The following is a 22,058-nucleotide window of genomic DNA, read 5'->3' as shown; positions in this document are numbered from 1 at the left end:
AGGTGCTTTTTATGGTCAATGTATGTGATTCACCATCTTGTAAAATCTTTCAAGACTAAATGAGTTTTCATTTTTTCAATCTGCTACTAAGTTCAGTGCTTTGCATTACTCTTTAACTGAAATGGGGAACATTGTCTGGTAAAGTAGCAGTTAAATTGCTTTAAAAAAAAAAACCAATTATGCCCCCTCAGTCACTGCTTAAAATACAGCATCCACTGGCCTGTTGTGGTGTGGCAGTAGGAGGATTAATAGGAGAGTATATTGGTCTCAGGAATTTTGAGATCATCCTTTTGTCATGGGAAATATGTCCAGTCTCCAAGTAAAACCAAATTTGGCTAATGCTATCCAAGTTTTCGCTGTGATTACTGAAAATTATTTTGAATTTTACTTGCTTCTTGACAGAAAAACGTTCCAAGTATAGCAGTTTGTTAAATTTAGTTCTATGAGGATTGTGTGCTGCTGCTTTTAGATTTGTTTTAAACTGGAGGAGTCATTTAAATTATGCCCTGTTAAAACAAAAGCAGAACACATGCCGAGTAGCTTTTGCACTGCTTTTTATATGTTCAGGAGACCCAGTTACTAGAAATAGGCGCTTAAATTAAAAATAGGTCAGTTGTCATGTATAGATAGTTTAAATGAACCACACAGAGCTCATATTGGCTAGATAGAAAATTGGTGTATCCGCTAGTAAGCACTGAAGTGATAATAACCTGAAGACTTTGTTTCATTCCAGATTTTTCTTTCATTTGCTTTACAGGAAAATCTTCACTGACGATTCAGTTTGTGGAAGGACAGTTTGTTGATTCATATGATCCAACCATAGAGAACAGTAAGTAAATAACTGCCAAGCTGCTCTTCTGTATCAAACTATCTTGTATCAGAAGCCATTGGGGTTATACATATTTCTTATGTGGGTATTTACATATTAACATTAAAGCCCATTAATTACCACAGAAGTTTTATTATTCTTTTAAACCAGTGCTTACATTGTTGTAGCATGGAAATCACTGCATATTTCTCCAACGGCTGGGCTTTTAGCACTAAATGAAGGGACACCTAATGAATGTGGCTAAAATGCCTCTCCGTGTATTTTATGTATGTTGTTGAACATCTGCTTTCCCTAATATACTTGGGGCACTTCAAATTCCTTACATCACACTGTATGAAAATGTGCCACTAAATACAGGTATTCCAAAGTCTCACATAGGATCAGTGTATCCAGATGAACAGAAAGCCAGCAGTACCCATCAGGATTAAACGACTACCTTAGAAGGTAGATGTGCTGTAGCGATGATAACACGATAATCTTTTAAAAAACTCCTTTCCAGCAGCTTGATAACAAGGCTGGTACACAATCAGCCTGCTGCAAATACTGGGTATTTGACTTCTCAAGTGGTTTTTTTTCTCTTAGCAGTTTTTTTTAATAATTTTAGCACCTTTGTGAGTAGCTGGCATAGCAGGTGAGTAAAGACGCTAATGCTAAAAATGCTGCCAAGAGCAAAAAGTCACTTCAGAGGTTACCTGGCATTCATTACAATCCAGTCACCTCTTTCTGAGCTAGCAATGGCCATAAAGTACTTGAACAACTGCAGTGGTGGGCTGAGTAACTTGATCATATTGGCTTACTTTAGTCACGTGGCAAATAAAACTGGTTTCATTATCGTAGCCCTGGGGTTCTTGTATTTTAATGACTTCTGAAATGCAGTGGTGTAGCAGACATTTTTTAGTATTTTGAACTTCTGCAGTAGGATGTTAAACCTGTGTGATACTCTGGAAGTCTGAATGAAGCAATCAGCAGAACAAGGTTTCTTTTGAATATATATGTGGTATAGAATTACAAATCAGTAGCTATTGGGATATTTTACTTGGGATTATTTTATTGCTTAGAACTAAAATTCAAATGCTACTTTTTGAGAAACTCTAAATTTGCTTTAGCAAGTCAGAGTGGATAATTTGGCCCTTGGCCTGAATGTTAGCTCTTATACAGATGTCATTAATACTAACACTTTCCATTGTCCCTTTTTACTTTGTTTGAATTATAAGTCAGGTATGTCTTGAATTAGAGCTGCTAGCAAAACACTGGGGATTAAGTTTCTATATTTTAAATTTTAATGCCAGTTGGGACAGGTTATTTTTTACTATCTGTGCCATATAAATGCAAATTATTTAAAGTACTCTTAGTTTTATGCAGCTACATGGGGATGAATAAAAATCGAGAGACATGGAGTCAAAGTCTCTCCAAAATACTGAGTCTGTGTCTTCTTGTAGGATTTTGACACATTGGTACAATATTGTCTTGTTTCATCCTTTACCTGTTGTCTGTAGCTGCTGTCTGTAATTGTAGTTGTGTGTCTCACAACTTCAGCATTTCTGAACTATACAAAAATACACTATAGATGAATTTTGCTCTAATTTGACTCTCGTAGTCTGCACTGTTTGCTTGATCTGAGTTCTAAGCATTGAGCGTGTCCTGGCCATGAAGACTTGTTGGGAGGGGGTATCTTGAAAAGCCTTAACTTTTCCCTTGATTTCTTACTTGTTTGGAAAACAAACAACATTATTCATTTGGTGTAAGTCTTGTGATCTGTGATGTGGCTGGAGGAATTTGCTTCCTGAAAGGTAGAGAATTGAAGGGTCCTTCTGACATCAAAAAATGTTGCTGGGAAGTAAAGGTTGAAAAGATAGAAGTTAAGCCCTGAGGTTCAAAACAGTGGGAAATCTGTTCCATCTTTAAGCCCCAGAAAGCCTGATAGAGGTAATGTTTTAAAAAATGCTTCTGTGAGGAACAGACAAGAGAACACATTCTAATTTAACACTAAAATTTAAAATTTATTGAAAAATTTTTTAAGACAGATATGAAACTAGTTTTGTTGGGTTAGGTGTAAAATAATTCTTTTGACTTCAGAACGTCATATTTCAATTTTTTTTTCCTTAATATAAATCTTTGTTCAGTGAAGTCTTTGGACACTCCCAGCTGTGTTTCTGATTCTATGCAGGGTCATAAGACACAAAGTAAGTGATCAACTCTTATACTTTTCCTAGCTCGTGATTTCATATTTGGTGGACAATGTTGGCAAAAAGGGTTGAAAAGTCCAGGCTCTAATACTAGGGACAGTGTTGGAGAATGTTGCATTTTTCCAGGGCATTATAGCAGGTTGTAAAACCTGTTCCGTTTCTTCTGGTGGTTGGGTCTACACATGTAACAAAACTTGGAAATTAAAAGAATACATGGGAAAGGATAGTCTGGCCTAATTGTTGGTGGTAATTTATTACAGTATTCTACCAGCAGTGAAGAAAGGGTAGAAATCTGCAGTACTGCTGCTAATGCAATCTTTCTAATTTTTGTCTTTAAATAATAAAACTTGCACAAAATGTTGACTGCAAGGCTAAATTGTATAGAAGGCAGTCTGTAGTCAAGCTCTTCCAGGAACAAGTAGTGTAGCTTATAAGCCTTGAGCAATAGGAGTAAGACCTAATATTGAAGAAATTTCAGGTTTTAAGTGTGAAAATCTCTGCCTTTGGAAGTGGTAAAAGGAAAATAAGGTGCATCAGATTTTGCTTGGTGTTTGTGAAGGTTAGCACAGTTTCACTGCTACATTTTCCTTTGATTATATTACAGTAGCACCAAAAAAGTTAATTTATTTCAGTAAGGAGCATGTTGGATTCCGTTGCTTCTACTAAACTTGTACGTCAGGAAGAGTAACTTGTATCCTTTTGTGGCAGCAGTGGAGATGAGAAATAATTGCTTTGGAAAAGAGATTTTCCCTGTCTGAATGTCCCAACAGGAGTGACATCTCAATGGGTGGCTAGTCTTGAGACAGCCGGCTTGAGAAACTAGTGGAACTACTACTTGCAGGAATGTTGGAAAGAGAAGAAAGAGCCTTGGAGAGCAGGAGTGTGTGCAGGGAGTCTCTGTGGACACTGGGCTGGATGGGGCTCTGCAGGCAGATCAGCTCATGTGAAGTAAGACCAGCGCAATTTAAAACTCAACAATTTTACAGGAATGAAAACTAGAATCTGAATTTGTAACTCAAATAGGTCAGAAGGAACAGGTAGTGAAGATGTGCATATAGCTCCACCCACCTCATCTTTGCAGGGATGTTTTGTGTTGCAGGTAAGATGACTTGGCTGCCCAAGTCACAAATGTGTCCCTCCAAGGCCTGCCCGGCTGCTTTTTCATTTTTGTTGCAGTTTTAGAGGGCCTTCTAGCACTGTTCCCCAACTCTGTGGTCTTCCTTTCTCCTGTAAACAGCCTCACTCGCTCCCTAAGGAAAGGAACATCTTTCCCCATGGGCTTCCTACCTCCATCCCGTGTTTTTTAATACAAATGTGAGTAGAAGCATATTAGAAAGGGGCAGGGGGCTGAAGGACCCTTACTAGTTGTGGAGGGGGCACCTACAGGTTTAGATGAGTCTGACAGAAAATTTTCAAGGCTAAATTTCTACACATGCCTTGGCAACGGCACTGGAAAGGTGAACTGTGCTTCTCCTCAGGAGCTGCTGGTGAGCAGCTTTCTAAGGGGTGCAAGTGAGGCTTCTGAGGAAAACTAAAAATAGCTCTGTTGCATCACACATCTCAGTGTTGTGAAAGATGTCCTTGTAGATTAGTGGCAGGCATTGACTTAGGAATGCAGATGAGTAGAAAAGGATGCAGGAGGTGGTAACCAAGGAACCCTCGCCAGGTAGTTGTATTTAGCTACCAGCCAGCGATGATGTTATGGCAATGATGTTACAGTACTCTTACACTTTTCCTCACTATCACTGTTTTATCTAAAGGCCTGCATTTCTTTGCCTGTTACTGTTTGGGTTTTTTAATCATAATGGCTTGTTTCCACAGCAGCTGTCATTTGAGTTGCATATGCAAATCATTTCATTCATGCTGGTCTAATTGCAATGTACTTGATCTTCATGTACCAATGATCACTGGAGTTGTGTTGCAAGGTGTGAGAATGTCCTGTTCCAAAATCTATGTTCCAGTTGATGAGCAGTGTTTTGCAGATGCTCACATTACAATTTAGAGGTGCAGAGATTGGTCAGGTCTGCTGAAATGTGTTCTTGGCCCACCAGGAAGAGCCAAGTTGTGCAGGGATCGTATTGTTGTTTGTCTTATGCACAGGCACAGCAGAAGTCCCAGGATGATAGGTGATGGAATTGGAAGTGAACATTTCCCTGGATCAAGGGGACCAGTTTCTTCACAAAATTAAATTCTTAACCAGGAATGTTTTTAAAAAGCTTCAGCAAAGAAATGGGAGTCATTAGTTGTGACTTCATCGAAGCAGATTTGTCTTCACCCAGTGGGCTGCGCTTAGTGCTGCAAGATACTGCACTAACAGCTCTCCTCACCAGGCTGTGGTGACTCCTCCACTGTTTCCCTTCTCCTGTCTCTATCACATTCTGCTTCCAGTAATGATGATGATGTCGTTGTTGCTGTGTCTCTTTTAGGCTTCTAGAATAGTCTGAAAAAGCTTCTGTCTGTCCCTTTTTAAATATTAACTTCATGATGTTCTTGAAGCTACTTTGACTGCAGAGTGCTTTGATGTGTATGTGAAGTGTCAAGAGACTGGAGAGGCTGTTACTTCCATGCACCTGTTAATGCAGGGTGTCTCCAGAGGAGTCTGTTTTCCCTCTAACTCCAAGCAGTGAGATTGTATATAGCAACGCTGCCTGCAAACATCTGTTCAAACAAACAGTTTGTCCCCATCATAGCATTCATCCAAGGCAAAAAGCCATTGTGGATCCATGTTTCATAACCTAAAACTTTTGTGCAGCAATAACAACAGCGTCCAGACTGATTTGAGGGGAGCACATGTGCTAAAGCAGCTTTCTTAGGGGACAGCCAGGGTAAGGCAGTTAGTTGCTGTCTTTGAGGCTCCATTTCAAATGTCATTTGCTGATTTTGTAATGGAAACTGTAGGTATACTTTTCACTGTTGATTTAGACCCTGTTAGCTTGGCTTTGCTGTTTGAATTGCTCCCTTTTTTTGAGGATTGGATTTATGAGGTGGGTTGAAACCTCCAGTTTGAGCTATTTCAGCCCACTTACTCAAGATAATGCTCGCATTGTGGGGACTTGCCAGGGCAACGAGCTTTGGCTGAGAGGAGGAGAGTTAGCCAACTCCAGCTACTTCAGGCATGGGCAGGAACTGCACGGCAGGGTCAGGAACGTTCAGCTGTGCAGCTTTGGGAAGCTGTTGGACAACTTAGCTCACCTAAGTGACCTGTTCATCTGACTCTGTTTCCCTGCTCATCACTGCAGTGACAGATGAGGTTTCTGGGGACTGTTGGTACTTGGGGAAACCACCCCAACCAGAGGATAACACAGACTTTGCTCGGTGTATCAGTACTGTCCAGCAATGGTGTCTGGAGTGTGTCTTGAAGGCCAGATCAGACCTCCAGATCCAGGTTTGTGTGCTCTAGTTGGGACATTATTCCTGCAAGAGCTGTGACACTGTTTGCTTTTGCAGTTGCATAACACAAACACTGAGTAAGATTCCTCGGCTCACAGCGCGTTGGCATTTCATGAATCTGAGGAAGAGCAGCAATTCTCATCACTTTTAGGGACTGAATGTACTTCGTGACTGGGGACTGCCTAGGCTGGTAGCTACAGCAAGTGTGAAAGCAGCACGGTGAACTTTTAGCTAATTGTCATTATTTAGGCTTAATATAATCATAAGTTCTGTGTGTTTTAGCCCCCAAAGATTTTTCCTTTTTTCAATCCAGATCACTTACTTCATAGTATTTACATTTAGGAAATTGATCTTGCTAAACTGCTTGGAAACCAAGGAAAATATCCTGTAATAAGTTCAAACTTAGCTTTGATGCCAGTTGAATTTAAGTGGCTTGTGTTACCACAAATTACAGTTGTCTGTAAGTCTCATAGAAATGCATGCAAACCCCCTTTTTATTCCTTTTATTCCCTCTTTCCTTTTAAGAGAGCAAAGAAGCTGCTGCATCCAAATGTGAGAATCATCTGAAATTTGAAGTCTTAAATTAAATTTCTGAGTTTTGCTATCTGCAATAGACTAGTTAAAAGTACAGCACCTGATCAGCCTTTATTGCTACTTAAAAACATGTAACTGGAATTCTTTTTCTCTCATGCCTTGGCTGATGATAGCACAGATGAGTGACTTTTGATCCCTTCCTTGTGTGTAATTCTGACCTGTTTATGTATTTCGTTTTTGTTCTAGCTTTTACAAAACTGATCACAGTAAATGGCCAAGAATATCATCTTCAGCTGGTTGACACTGCTGGCCAGGTAAGTTATCTTTCTTTGAGTCTTTCTTCCAAGTGAAGACAACAGATACTCGTACTCTGTTGAGCTTAGTTGGTAGTGACTGTGCATTCAAAGGTGCAAGTTAACTTAAAAATGATCCTGACTTGTTGTTTAGTCACTAAAGAACTTTTTCTGTAGTATTTATTTAAAGGTTTTGGTTTGTGTTTTGTTACTGGTTTTTTTCCCCCCCCCATCTATTGAATTAGTGCCTAAAAAAGGGAAGAGGGAACTGCCTTAATACTGATGTCCCAAAAGTTCATCAGTGGCTTGTGTGATATTTACAGAGTAAATCAGCAGTCTTGCTTTAGATAAAAAATGGCACTTCGATAAACCCTGGGGAAATTTTTCATGGCTTTTTCCTATTCGTGTGCTCCAGCTACACCAGCATGACTTGTATCCATGAAGCAGTCATGGGCAGCAGACAGATTCATGTAGGTGGTACTTACTGAGTTACCAATAAACTGCTGCAGTTTGTCTGCATTTTAATATGATGGTTCACATGTGTGTCTGAGCTCCACGTCATGACAGGGAGCAAGGAGGAGACAGGGAGCACGTGTCCTGCAGCATGCTGGGGAGCTTTGGGAAGTTCAGGTGTTCATTATTTACAGGTACAGGTGTTCATTACATGGTGCTGCTTGGCTGAACCTATGTACAGGAGTGCTGCATCTTTTGAGAGACTCTATATTAGGGAAAATGACCATCAGGGACCACTAAATCTCCGTATTTTTATCCTAAAGTTTTTTTTGTGCTTACATGCCCTTGCCTTCGTGATCTCATACTATGCCTCTGGATTTTTCCAAACTATGAGTAGTGCTAAACAATGTTAGTGTTGTAAAATATTCTGCTAGTACTTGAGGCTTTAAAGCTGCAGGACGCCTGCTCATAGCTGGGAGACTATTCAGAAGGGTTGTAACCTTCTAGGTATGTTTGATTGCTTTCTTGGAAGAGAGCTGTGTGACTGGGGAATTGCCATGCTGTGTTTATATGGTGTCAGCCCGTGGTGCTCATCAGCAACACATGTAATCACTCAGAGGTGTCTGAGCACAACACTGGCCGCACGTTCCGGGGCAGGATTGCTGGATGGGGAATGCTCTGCAGAGGAGAGGGAGGGTGAGAGAGGGCCAGGCTGAGGAGTGTGAGCAGCAGAACGAGCTCCATAGGTGTCACTCTGTGCCATTGAGTGCACTTGCATTACAGCTCCTATTGTGTAGCATAGTGATAAAAGAAGAATTCCTCTCTGGGGAGGAAATTGCCTTCTGGGAAGGCAGCATGACTCACCACTAACATACCTCTATTGCTGAGGATTAATTTAATGTTACACAGTATTGTGGAACCTAAATAGCTTATTTACCAGCCTGTGGTTATTTTCAGATTTAATTCTTCACGGAACGATTTTAACTTTGATTTCTGGCTCACAGGGTTAGAGGGGAGAGATGATGTTGGGTTATGGAAGGTGTGGCTTGGACAGATTTCTTTCTCAAGTCTGTCTTGCTTAATGGCCCATAGGGAGTCCCCACGTGTATACAGCGCAGCAAGAATTGTACTGTAGACACTTTTGAAAACCTGGCTTTGGCTTGAAAAGTTGTAGCAACGTTATTTTATCACTTGAAAAATTTCTTTATTTGACCCGTAAGTTCCAGGGAGCATAGCAGCTTTTCTTCTTCTTGTAACAAGCTAAAAATAAAGTCATGAATTGGGAACAGTTGAGATTATGGCACTTATTTTTCTTGGTATTCCTCTTCTGTCCTGTGCCTCTGTACTTTCCTGGTTATTTACTGAGCTTTGTGCAGTTTAGTTCAACAGGGGTCTTGATACAGGGTCACAGAAGACGAGTGTAAAAGGAAATCTTACCTAACACCAAATTCAGCTGGGGCAGTCCTGGGAAATTCTGGGTAAAGTCAAGCCACTACAGAGTTGCACTTTCACCTGTTTTACACAGACTTAGCTCAGATCCCTTCTGTATTGACTTTGGGATTTCACATCCAGCTGGAGTGGCACTTTGGCATTTCAGAGAAGATGGGGAGGGGGGCTGCCCTCACTGTGTAGCAATAAAGGCAAATGAGCGCAGCTTTTGCCAAGTGTTATTCTTTCAAACTTTTTTTGGCTGGATCTGTGAATTTGATTTTATGAAGAGTTTTTCCTCTTCTGCCAGTGAGGGAAGTTTGATTCCTTTTGGCTGTCTAGATTTAAGCTGTGTGATTGCACTGCTCTACCTGTTCAGCCATGACAATAAACAGAGAGGTTATTTGATCTTCAGCTAAAATTACCATCCTCAAAAGCATTGGTTTAGCAATTTGAGAACTCATACATTAGGAAGTATGGCTCTTGTCAAAATGGAAATGTTTCCTGGGAATATCTGTTGGAAGAGGCTTTTAACATTGGATTCATAATATTTGTGTTGCATTACCTGCAATATGTCAATTTTGTTTGCCTATTTGGTCAGTCCCTTTTCTAGAGGGTTAATAAATTCAGTAATTAAGTTTCTGGTGGTTTTGTCTGGGTTTTTTTATTTATGCAAACTCTTGTCATATAATGTAAACTTATAGTTGTCATAAAGCAACTAATAACTGTATTTTTTGCATCTCTAGCTGGTAAGCATTAGCTGGTAAGCCATAATTATTCGCTTCCTACCAGATTCCTTAGGTAATTTAGATGTGATCAGTGTCACTTGAAATTACAAACTGCTAGATCCTGTTGTCAGCTGTTGAAATTAAGATTTTGAAATGTACCACCAGCAAGATAAGAGGTGTAATTGCTAATTAGTGGTGGGACAGAGTGGATGTTTTGTACTAATACAAACAGATAATTAAGCAGGATAAGAGGATTGGGAAGAGCTTCAGCTCATCCGTAGTCTTAGAGGGAAGAAAACATAAAAGCTGTAGATTAAATTGTTGCATATCCAGACTGACTTCTAGCTTTCTCTTGGTTTGGTAAAGATGCCACATGTGACATTATGATGAAAAAATTCTGGAAGTGCTACCTATACAAAATGTCTTAGAGATATGACCAACTTACCTGATGGTGATCTGATGGCAGCAAGTTCTGAACTGTGGCACCCTTAATTTTAAATGCAGTATTCCTTCCACAGGATGAATACTCCATATTTCCTCAGACGTACTCCATAGACATCAATGGCTACATTCTTGTTTATTCAGTCACGTCAATAAAAAGGTAATAAAATCTGTTTGTGTTCTTTTCTTTAAATATTTCCTGGGTTTAGCTCCTGCCTCTGGTATATTTTATGTGTGATTATTCAATTAATCTCTCTTTCCCTTAGAAGTATAATAGGAGTGAGTATTAATGTTTTTTCAGAAACGTCCCCTCAGACCCATATGTCACAGATGCTTCTCAGAATAATGTGCAAAGTACCATTAAGAAATGAGATAGTGTTAAACTACACTGTTTTGAGGTGTAAGTAAAAGTACAAAGGATTATTTCAGAAATAAGTAGAGTTTATTGGTCTTGCATCAGATACAATGGCAGACTTAAATACAAAGCTAAAGGGCACTGTACATTTATGTGAAGTACCCAATTTGTTGCTAGGTCATTCCTTCAGCCTTGTAGCTTTTTACAGTACTGAGATTCCTTTGACTTCTTGTCTTGAATTGTCCTGATTAACCATAGAAATATTCATACAAACAGCAACATATGACTTTTGGACTGTAAATGCACTCTTGGCATGCTGCAGCAATTAATCTTCCCTGAAGGTTGTCCCAGAGAATCTCTCTTGTCCTTGCTGTTCCCTGTCCATTCTGACAAAAGGACAGAATCCATCTTACCTGGAGACAGGCAAGACACATCGGCCTTTGTGCGACTTTGTCATCTTCTGTTATTTCCTCCCTTCCTCTGGTCATCTTGCTTTGTTTAAATACTGGTTATCCTTGAATAGGTGTTGATTTTCTAATATTGTACAGCATCTTTATTAGGACAGCTGAATATTTTCTGAAATTTTTGTTTGAATAAAGTGATTAAGACCTTAGACTTTCCAGCCTCATCAAGTACGAGAGAAGTTGATGCTTCCCTTCTATTTTCAAAGCAGCTGGTGAGCTTTTTACAAGTGCTGAAGTGTTTCATATATTTTGCTCTGAATCAAACAAAACTGGATATTTCAAGCTCTTTGATAGAATGTCATGAAATACAGGTAAAGCAACTTGCCTGTTGGCTCTTTTTCTTCTCAAAGGAAGGATACAGTCTGGTTATAAACTTGTGCTTCTTGCAAGGTCTTTAATGTCGAACAGATTTCACAGTTCTTCATTCTTGGTTTTCATCTTCAGTTCTGAAGTAGAGAAGGGCAAGCATGTGTTAGGCTTTTATGTGTGTCTAGAGATACTAAACTACCAAACTGTTGGGTCTGAGTTTTTTAGTGAGAAGTTCAGTGGTGGTGCTGATTAACTTGTATGAAATAGGAGTCAGTATTCTCTGCCCTAAGTAGACAGTGGTCCACTCCTAAAGCAAATACAAAGGTGTTCACTGATATATGGTACTTGGAGGACAGAAATGCCTCTGACTGAAACCAGTGTGCATCACTCAGAGGATTCTGCAACCTGTGCTGTTCCCTGTTTGGCAGCTGAAGGACATGTTCTTTCTCAGCCACTGCAGTTGTTGCCTCATGGTGTCTTGAGCTCAACAGGTGAAGAAATGAACATCTGATGATGTGGTAGCATTCAGTCAGTTAAACCAGGTTTTTATGGTAAAAATACAAACAGGACAAAACAGAGTGAGGCTGTAGGTCAAAAGTCTTTTCATCACTATTTAATCTTGATCAGTTTATTATGAGTTTTTATTGTTGTTGTTGTTACTTCTTCCTTAAAATTTCGAAGTGTCAGTGATCCTGTCTTATTCAATTCCTTGTGTTCTGTATCAAGACAGTGTTAAGGTGATAGGAAAGATCTTCCACAATACTCTGGTAGCTTCGATGACTTGCCCAGACAATGAGATCACAGTCACCATCTGTCCTGACTTCTGTCAAAGTGTGTCTATTGATCCAGCTGGGCGAGAGCTTTGACAGCAGACTTAATAGAAATGCTCTTTTTAAAGTTACCATCTTCCCTGCTAACCTCCAGTGGGAAGTTTAAATAGGACTTGAATAAAAGCTACTGGCCTACATTTTTCATATTCCCAGGCTCTCAGCAGCAAGGTTACTGGAAGGCTTTTGCTCTAGTTCAGCTTAATTAAATTCCAATTTTGTATCTTGCTAGGTTCCATGATTTTGTGTAACACGTTTATCTGACAGCTAGTAATGGTTTTTTTTGTATTTCACACATTGAACTGTTTGCTGTAACCCATTTGCTTGACAGAATTGGATGGGACCTCTTATGGTCTCCAAATCTCAGAGTTTCACAGCTTGATGTGATGGTGCAATTTTTGGATTGGTCAGTCCTTGCTCCTTTTTTGTCCTTTCTCCTTTCAACATAATTAATTTGGAAAGCTTTCTAGAACATTAGTTGGTCAAGCCAGTTTCATTCCTGGCAGTTCTTAGCAACTTGTTTCTGTGTCAGAATTGTGTTTGAGTTTAAACAGCACTTCTCCTGTGGTTTCCACCTTGATCTGTTAACGTGGATCAGTTTTTTATTTGTAGTATTTTCACTAAAAAAGGAAGCTTGTGCACGATCTCAGACAAGCAGATAAGTACCCAAAGTGGGGAAATGGATGACCTAGGTTGGACAAGAGCACTTGGCAGCATTGTGCATGGGAGCCTCAGGTGAGGAGTCGCCAGGGTGCTGTGGTGTTTTTCTGGCTAAGCTGAAAACAACACACCTAACAGGAAAGGGAAGCAGGGATTGTACTGTCCTAGGGATTCAGTTAGCCTGTGGATAGTGTGCTAAGATCTTTCCTCTTGCTTCAGACTGAGAAACAGTTTTGTGGTCTGTAGCAGATGTCTTTTTGGTAGCATTTTTATTCTTTCAGTTTGCAGGGTCACTGAGTTTGTGCGTAGCAATGCCTCTCGACTCTGTCACAGCCAAGCTCCATTCAGCTCATGTTTCCTAAGTAATTATGAGTGTCTAAGGCAAGTTCTCAAGACTAGAATTTCACTAATACCTTCTCAGCATAAGCTCCTTGGGTCCCTGAAGTCCTTTCATTGATTCCACATTTTCGTGTAATCTGTAGTATCCTCCTTGAGTTACCAGTAGCAATTTGTGCCAGACCAAGTCACGCTTATGTTTACAAAGAACTCATTTTCTTGATAGGATACACTGAAACTATTAGCTGAGCATGGAGAAGCATTGTGTTCCACACAGTCTCAAATATTATTGCTGGAGTCTGACAAATTGACCTACTTGACAGAAAATCCATCTTAAATGTGGTACAGTTTATTGTTCTGGAAGTGAGAGGTTTTAATGCTTTGAATGGTGTTTTTAGGCACCAGGTCTTTGATTGCTCTGAGCTGGAAGCGTGTTTGAGTGCTGCTCTATTTTTAAGAGTTTCAATTCTAATTGAAATGCAGTGCAAGTCAAGGCACTGCCTGTAGCTAACAACCTTGGAAACTGGAAAAGTTCAGGTCCCTTTTCTGTTGTCTAGTTGCGTGTCTCATCCCTGAGCCTGTGCCTCTCTTAAATCCGAGCTGTGCACTTCATGTACCAGCATTTTTTCTGTAATGTAACCAGAGGAGCACAACATCTGCTCTTCAACCCCGTTTGTAGCTTGTTCTCCAAAGTACTGAATGTCAAATGCAGTGGATTTTGTTAGTGAGGTTTTTGACTTGATATTTTATAGTACTGCTTCTTACCTCCTGTCATCCAAACTTCACCTATGTGGTAGGGGAACAGACAAAGAGTATTTGAATAATCATTGTTTCAGTGCCATCTTGCTAATCAGTTTACTCACTTCCCATAGAAAATTAAAATTCTGGGCTCCTTTTGGCTTTTACAGAAATAAAACGTAATTATTATATATGAACTAAATGTGCTTTAAAAAGAATGTGTTCTTTTAAGATGGAGCTTGCCTAACTAATTACTTTTTCTTCCAATTTGCTTTAATTTGACATACTCATCCAGGATTGTTGGACTGCAGCAGTTAAATTTCTCACTGCTGATAAAAACCAGATGAGAGGTGGGAGGGACTTGGGGTGATTCTGTGTTAGATGCATCAGTCCTGGGTAATGTTATTTATTTCTGCAAATACCATAACTGGGGAGGCTGTAAGAGTAGGCTCAGGCTGGTCTCTGCTGCTGCTGGGACCAGTTTGCTGTTATTACAGAAACGGGTAAGACTTCCAGCATCTTTGTAGTTGTGCATACATAGAGTAAGTTTTAAACACAACCTACATATGCATTTAATTGCTTGTGTATTGGGTATTGAGGATAAACATCAGAGTGCATGTGTGACTTCATCCCTTTATTTTGCAGTTTTGAAGTGATAAAAGTTATCCATGGCAAGTTATTGGATATGGTGGGAAAAGTCCAGTAAGTAGTGACACTTTCATCTCATTTCATTGCAGGCATGTTGCTAGTGCTTTGTTCAGTATACTGTAACTGTTCTGAAGTTCTGAACTTTCTTTCACAGAATACCCATTATGCTGGTTGGAAATAAAAAAGACCTGCATATGGAACGGTATGTGAACTCCAGAATGTGGGAAATGCAAGGCAGCAGCCCACATTCCTGTGGCTGCAATGCGCTGGGTTTGTTCTTGGCTTTCCAGAGCCAAAATCAAATTGTAGGTTAAAATAAGTTACTGGCAAAGGAATTGTGTCCAGAATGTGAACTCCAAGCCATGAACTTCTGTTGTAATGTTGACTTTTTGCTGTGAGGTTCTAGAGACAGTCATTAACACACCGGGTTTTTTTCAAAGTAAGTAACAGAAGTGGATTTGTCACAAGAGCAATACAAGATGATATTACAGATTATGAAAACAAAGCAATACTTTGGGACAACTGCACTTCTGGGTCACAGAGCAGTTTTACCTGGCCCAGAAGTGCATTTAGCAGCAGCCAAAAGCAAATGCTTTGGATCAGACTTCACAAGACGTTCCTATTACAATGCACTTAAGTGTTTTGGTACTCTGAGGTATTTCTTGACATAGCAGATTCCAGTTCTTCTGCAAGTTATGAGAAACATATTTTTCTTTCTTTGGTCAGGGTGATCAGCTATGAAGAAGGGAAAGCTTTGGCAGAATCCTGGAATGCAGCTTTCTTGGAATCCTCTGCTAAAGAAAATCAGGTAATGGATTCAAGAATCACTTTAGTCAAATAGCAGTGTAATGGATGACTCAGAGTTTCACTAAATAAAGGAACCTAAAATATTTGCATGTACTGTACAGATATTTTGTGTAGATGGAAGCAGAATGGCTGTGTGCATTCAGGTTTATGTACACAAGTTTTTCCCTGCAACTGTCAATGGGAGGAGGAAGTGAAGAACTGTAAGTTCAGCTTCACTGGACATATCAGAACATATAGTGACAAACTAAAGCTCAGATCCACAGGGTGGGTGGAACAGGGTCTGTTACCTTAAATAGGAGTCTCTGCTGGCAGAGCAGTGATTTGATGTAAAGTGATGAACCTCATGTTTTAAGGTCCTGGGCAGGCTCAGTCTCTCTAATGGGGGAATAATCATTTTGTCTCATGTTTATGGTCAACAATGCTACAAGTTATTTGAGTAAAGTTGGATTTTCCCTGAAAGAAAGACTTGGATTATTTTTTGGCAACAGATATGGAACACTTGGAGTTAGTTTATCAGTATTTCTCTTTCTGGCTAAGGCTTGCATTAACCTTGTCAAAACTGGGCATGATGGAGGCATGAAATTTCTCAATATCTTCTCTGTATGCAGGAGAGCTTCAAATGCATACCAAGGGAAATCAAATTGACAGTGTAAAGAATAAACCTGTTTAAAATGTCTGATCCTTTTTTTTCCCACCCTTTTTTTTTAAATAACTTAATCTGGATTAGGCAAAGCTGTTGCCTGTGCTTTTGAAAGGCATCTTCAATATGCTCTCCTGCATACAGAGAAAATAAAAAGAGCACAAGATGCTCCTTGATTTGCATTCTCTGTCCCAAGCATCAAGTTTTGGCATATGTTCACAATGTGTAACAGTGCAGCAATTGATATCCAGCAGAAGAATATCTTACTGATAACATTTCTGGAGTTTTTATTGTTCTTGAACCAAGAAGAAAAAAGTCATGTTTATTTATGTAAAGAAGCTACAAGCTTTGCAGGATGCTTGGTATGTCCTGTGTGTTAACTTGCTGCACTGACACAGTCTCCTGGACTGCCATGTATTTGTGCTCCTGTATTAAGTTAAGCTGCCAGCTGTAGTTTATGTATCAAACTTGGTACCCTTCAGGGAAATCAAAATGGGAATTGTATCTCAGATATTCAAAATCCTGAACAGTCCTGTACAAATCCCACCCAAAAAATCCAGAAGTCCTGTGCATTCTGGCTGTCAAAGGTCTTCCTTTCTGCAGGATCCTTCAGAATAGTGATTGCAGGTCGCTGTAAATTCTGTTCCTCTGGATTTAGCAGGAGGTTGTTAGAGGCAGGTGCCTGAACACAATTCCTGCTTCATGCCTGCTACATAATACACTTGGTAAATTTGTCCAGCTTCAGAAGTTTGGCAGATCAGATGTCACTTCTGAGATGGGCGCCCGCAGCATGTGACCATCCTTCAGGCTCTCTGGCACGTTTCCTTCAGAGGCTTGGGATGCGTGGAATAAAGTGTGAAGGAACCCAACACTGGCACTGCTGCCTCAGTCTTCTCACACGTTTCCAGCTCCAAAGAGGTGGAAGATTGAGTTTTCAAAGCCAAGTGTGGAGTCTGGAGCTGTGAGGTGCTGGGGGAAGAGGAGACACCAGGCATTGTAACATCCCTCCCTGTGAGTTGGACCAGGAGTACTTCTGAACTCATTTGGGTTTTCTCCTCCAAATCCTAATCTGACAGGATCAAAAATGCTGATACATAGACTTCTGTCAGGACAGGGCATCTTTTCTTACTCTGAAACTGTCTGGTCTGGGGGGAAAGAGGGTTTGTTTTGAACTTGATAACAAGCTGTGTTGTCATTTTCCTGGTACTGAGTGTTCATCTTACGTAAGTCAACATTACTGGGAAAAGAAGTCTATTGGCACTTCTTGCGTGGAGGTTCATCCAAATAATCACCTGTACTGGCGTGGTACAGCAAATGTAACTTGACTATGAAGATTAATTCCAAACTTCTTCCAGAAGTGCTTCAGCTTTTGTTTGTTTAACAGAAAGCTGGTTTATGCTTAAGGCATGAGTTGGACTGGATCAGGGATTTGGAACTTGAGCAGAGTTCAAAGCTTCTTGACTGGGAGGATGTGTTAATTCTCTTTAAAACCAAGCCCATCTGTGTTTAATGGATTTGGAACAGAAATGTGACAATTTCTGATGTGCTGGTCTGAGACTGGTTGTGTACATGATGTTCTTCACAGTGGTGAGGAGAGGGGATCTCCCTAATAGCGAAGGCTCTTTTCCCTCTCTTCTACCTTCCTGCTTTGCCCCTCCCACCCCCAAAAAATCCTTTTTGAAGCATCTGTGAGAGTCCAAGGAGCATAACCCAATTATATTGGGCAATTAAAATAGTTCTATAGATTAACTTAAACTATGCCTATTCTGCCAAGAGTTATCAAAAGATAACATGTCCTAGAAATGGCATGACTTGAAGTAGATGGAAAGTGAGAGAGGCAAAGATTAAAGCTGCAGTGATGATAAATGATAGTGGCTGGCAAGAGTTCTCAAGGTCAGATAGATTTGAGTATGTTCCAGCTCCTCCAGACATGGGTGACCTGGTAGGACTTTGGGAGGAGCCTGCATATCACCAGCACATCAGTCATCAAGGGAAATCCCCGGGCTTTGGGAAGGCAGTCCTGACACTTAATGGAAAAGACCTCCCTGAGAGGGCTGCTGGGCTGTTACTGTCATATCTTCTCAAGCTGCTTAATTATTACCAGACATGTTGAACTGCTTTGGCTAACTTCAGTGACTTCAGGCCTTTCTTGTGGAATTCCCTGCACAGTGTCACCCAGGCAGTAGTAGAGTGCCTTGTCTTAATCCCAGTGCAATAAAGTCACTCTTGGAAATACAGTCAGAATCCAAATTGGTCTTAAACCCAGGTGAAGCTGCGAGCCAACTTCTACTGGAAGAATTTAGGAAGTAACAAGCAACTAAGTTGTGTTCATCCAGTTATGCAAAATTCATTAGATAAATTGCAAGAGGAGCAAAGAAATAGCAGAATAATTGCTTCTTACCAAAATGGAGCTCTCTTAAAAAGCAATTGCTTGGTTGTGCTTCTTTTTTCAAAGGCAGCTTCATCTTGGAGCTCAGAAGTTGCACTGCTTAGTAAATGCTTCAGAGTAGCTTGGAATCCAGAGATCTGATGTGTTTGGACTGGCAAAGGATGGGGGGCAAAACCCTCTTTTACCTGGCTATTGTTGAAATTCCTGTGACCAGTTCTGTGCTAGGATAAACCAGTAATGTGAGCAGCTGAGAGTTTCCTCTTTGAAATAATAAAATAGTTGCCAAAGGATGACTGCAGCACTGTGGGCTGGGTTTGGGTGGTTGTACCTCCCTGCTGGCTCCTGGCAGCACATTCCCGACTCCCTGCTCGTGCAGGGAATCTGCCTCCCCAGCTGCCTGTCCTGCTCACACCAAGGGCACATCTGCAGCAGCAGCTGAGCCTCTGGTGTCCCCTGCTGGGGGATGGGCTCTCCAGGCAGCAGGTGTTGCCCAGCCTGGCATCTCTTCTGTTTCCTCAGGGAGAAAGGTAGAAGGAAAAGCCAGATGGCTTCCTGTGGGCTAGGTGTGACCCACATTCCATAATTGGACCATATGGAGGCAGATGCATATAAAGTCTGGCTGTGTCCTTTATTCCTTGTCACAAAAGATCTTCCTGCATTGTTTAAAGGCTCGGTCTGAAACTCTTCAGCATGTTTGAGCTGAATTACAAATTCCAAAGTGTTCACTGTAGGACAGTGATTAAACCTTCCCAGTGTATATGTATTTTCTGTGAAATGAATTAACAAACCTTGTGAACTCCTACATCTCAGTGCTTCAAACAGCATGTCTTTGACAGGGAATGTGCAGCTTTTTGGTTGACAGAGTAAGTTGTGGAGGTTTTTTAATGGGCGCTGTGAAACGTGGGCAAAAAGAACTTGTGCAATAAAATGAAACCATTGAAAATTTCAACTCTAAGGAAACAGTGGTGCAGTATATTTGTAAATCAGTGCATCACCAGGTTTTGATTAAAGCAGTTTGATAGCAACTGCGGTCCTGGCCATGTTTCTCCTAAAGTCTTAATTTGCCCGGGAAGGGTGTTGTATCATTACTGAACTAACAAGCCACTTCTGTCAAGTTCTGTTGGGATTGCAGGAAACTCCATTATAAGGAGGAATACCCTATTTCCAGCTGGTGAAGTACTTTAAATAGTTCCAGAGATCATACTGTGCACAAACAGTATAAATATGGGAAACTTTAACATTAAGTCTAATCTTGTTAAGATTGCTGTGGGGCTTCAGTCAATGGGATTAATTTGGAAGTGATCCAGTTAAGAATTATATCTTGTGGAGGTGGAAAAACATCTGTTAGATCAGAATATGTAGCCATAAATCACAGGGTGCTCTTCAGCCTGCTGATTAAAACCAACAAAACCCCCTTTTTATCCTCTTTCTAGCATGGCTGCTTTTATATAATTTATATACTTTCCTATGCTTGAAATTCTGAAGTGGCTGGCCAGAGCTTGGATCAAATGGCAGTCTGAGACAGTCAGGAGACCATTTCCAAGCTGAAGATTCACACACTGAAGCTCTAGTCATGCAGTTGAGGCTATTTAAAGTGTAACCCCTTTACTCTCAGAAGGACTTCATCAAAAGATATTGCTCAATATTAGTGATAGTTCAGCTTGTGCTTTCCCCTCGTGTCCTTGCACTGTGTCTAACACTGATCTTACTGATAGGGACAATGAGAAAATCAAGAGTAGTAAAGTCATCCCTCATACTGAGCTGTGCAAAGTCACTGTTGAGAGCTGAAAAATCTGCTGCCTTCTGTAATTACTCATTATCTTAGTGATTACTGAGAGCAAGTGGATTGGTTTATTCTCCGGAGCAGCGCAGCATCCAAACCTTCCGTGCTGTCAGTCACTCGGGGCAGGCTCACCATGCAAAGTACAGTGATTACAGTTGTGAACAAGCTCTGTTGTGAACCTGGCTCAGTTTGTGCCTGCCCTCCCTGCCAAGGGTTGCTGTGGATGAGGGTTTGCACTTCCCTTTGAAACTAAAATTATTGCGTATTCCCTCTTCACTTTCAGAATAAGCATTGGATGTGCGTTTATCTGCTGATGTAGCTGGTAAAACTGCTAACATTTTTTAGTTTTTCTTTCAGTAAGTGGGAGGTCCCTCCTAATGGTGTGCTCTCTCTTTGCAGACTGCCGTTGATGTTTTTAAGAGGATAATTTTGGAGGCAGAAAAAATCGATGGGGCAGCTTCACAAGGGAAGTCTTCATGCTCAGTAATGTAATTCCACTGCAGAACCTGAAAACACTGGGAATACATTCTACCTGAAGAAGCAAAACTGCCCATTATCTTTAAGGATAAACTATGCTTCTTTTTTTTTTTTTTTTTCCTTTTTTTTAATTTTTTTTTTCTTCTGTTAACCTGAAAGATAAAGAGTTGATTTGGAGCCTTTCCCTTCAGATTATGTTAAACTCTGACTCCTGTGCAAATGGCTTCACTTCCATTTTCAAATTCTAAGCAATCATATTTTCAATTTATATATTGTATTTCTTAATATTATGACCAAGAATTTTACTGGCATTAATTTTTCAGTGTAGTTTGTTGGTTAGAATAATCATCAAAATGATGCATATTGTTACACTACTATTAACTAGGCTTGGATATCAGTGTTTCTTTGTGTTAAATGTATACTTGTAAATAAAATAGCTGCAAACCTTAAATGTTCTGTTTATAATTTTTCGTTGATTCCTCCATATCAACTTTTTTTTTTTTTTTTGTGAAAAATGTTCACCTGCTGACCTTAAGAGGAGGCGTGAGATCCTTGGAGCCAATGGATTGTTTGACTATTGCTCGGGAAGTTGTTTGCGAGTGATCCCAAACGTTTTTGCTACTGGAACTCCAGGCTGGCCAGGCAGCTCTGCTTTGCTTTGTGCCCAGTCACGGGAAGGAGAGACAAGTGCCAGCGTTATTTGGAAGGGAAGGCCTGGGTTTCAGTCAGAACCTGCTCTGTGTTTTCCTCTGTAACCGTTGAGTAAAGGGTGCGCAGACCCGCCCCGAGTTCCTGCGCTACGGACTGTTCACGCAGACTTGTGACTGGGAGCGCTGTCAGGATGGAGTGGATTTATCCAGGTCACAAGCGTAGACTTGTTAAGAGAACAAAAATGTCATTTAAAATAAACTGCACGTCCTGAACAAATCAGTGTGGGCTGTTTGTTGTGAATTCCTGTGCTCCTGGGTAGCGCTGGTAGAGGTGAGCGGCCTCCGGATGCCTGGCCATGGATAGTTCAGGGTCCCTGCACAGCTTTCTGTGACCAGTTCCAAGCTTTTCCGTGGCTTTTGGACTAGAGGCTTAGCAAGCTGTAATCTCTCAAGTCTGGAAACAAACTACTTACAACTACAATATATTTTAAAATTTACAATATATTTTAAAAATTTGCAGTTGACCTACTTTGTACTGAAAAGCAGAACAAAACCCAAAACAGTGAAAACAAACAAGGCTGACTTGGGGAACAGTTAATGAAATGAAGTGTTTCTCCTGCATTTTTGTGTTCATTTGAAAACTTAATTTTTGGCAGAAGTACATAGGAAGGGAAAGTTGGAGTGGTTTTGCAA

The 22,058-nt window shown here is 40.5% G+C and overlaps 1 protein-coding gene across 2 annotated transcripts in view; it reads left to right on the top strand.

Moving 5' to 3' along the window:
- Positions 1 to 21,645, top strand: part of RHEB (Ras homolog, mTORC1 binding) — a 39,142-nt gene extending 17,497 nt beyond the window's left edge. The window contains exons 2-8 of one of the 2 annotated variants that reach the window (XM_032098670.1): positions 758 to 829; positions 7,186 to 7,253; positions 10,360 to 10,442; positions 14,617 to 14,673; positions 14,774 to 14,821; positions 15,346 to 15,427; positions 20,638 to 21,645. In XM_032098670.1, the coding sequence (XP_031954561.1) occupies positions 758 to 829; positions 7,186 to 7,253; positions 10,360 to 10,442; positions 14,617 to 14,673; positions 14,774 to 14,821; positions 15,346 to 15,427; positions 20,638 to 20,730 (503 nt within the window). In that variant the 3' untranslated portion in view covers positions 20,731 to 21,645. The remainder of the gene's footprint in view (positions 1 to 757; positions 830 to 7,185; positions 7,254 to 10,359; positions 10,443 to 14,616; positions 14,674 to 14,773; positions 14,822 to 15,345; positions 15,428 to 20,637) is intronic. The other variant, XM_032098679.1, reaches the window with a different exon arrangement.
- Positions 21,646 to 22,058: the final 413 nt, after the last annotated feature.

The sequence above is a fragment of the Corvus moneduloides genome, chromosome 1, assembly GCF_009650955.1.
Source record: "Corvus moneduloides isolate bCorMon1 chromosome 1, bCorMon1.pri, whole genome shotgun sequence".
NCBI lineage: Eukaryota > Metazoa > Chordata > Aves > Passeriformes > Corvidae > Corvus > Corvus moneduloides.
The sequence above is the reverse complement of the archived record's forward strand: the minus strand, read 5'-3'. Positions and strand labels throughout refer to the sequence as shown.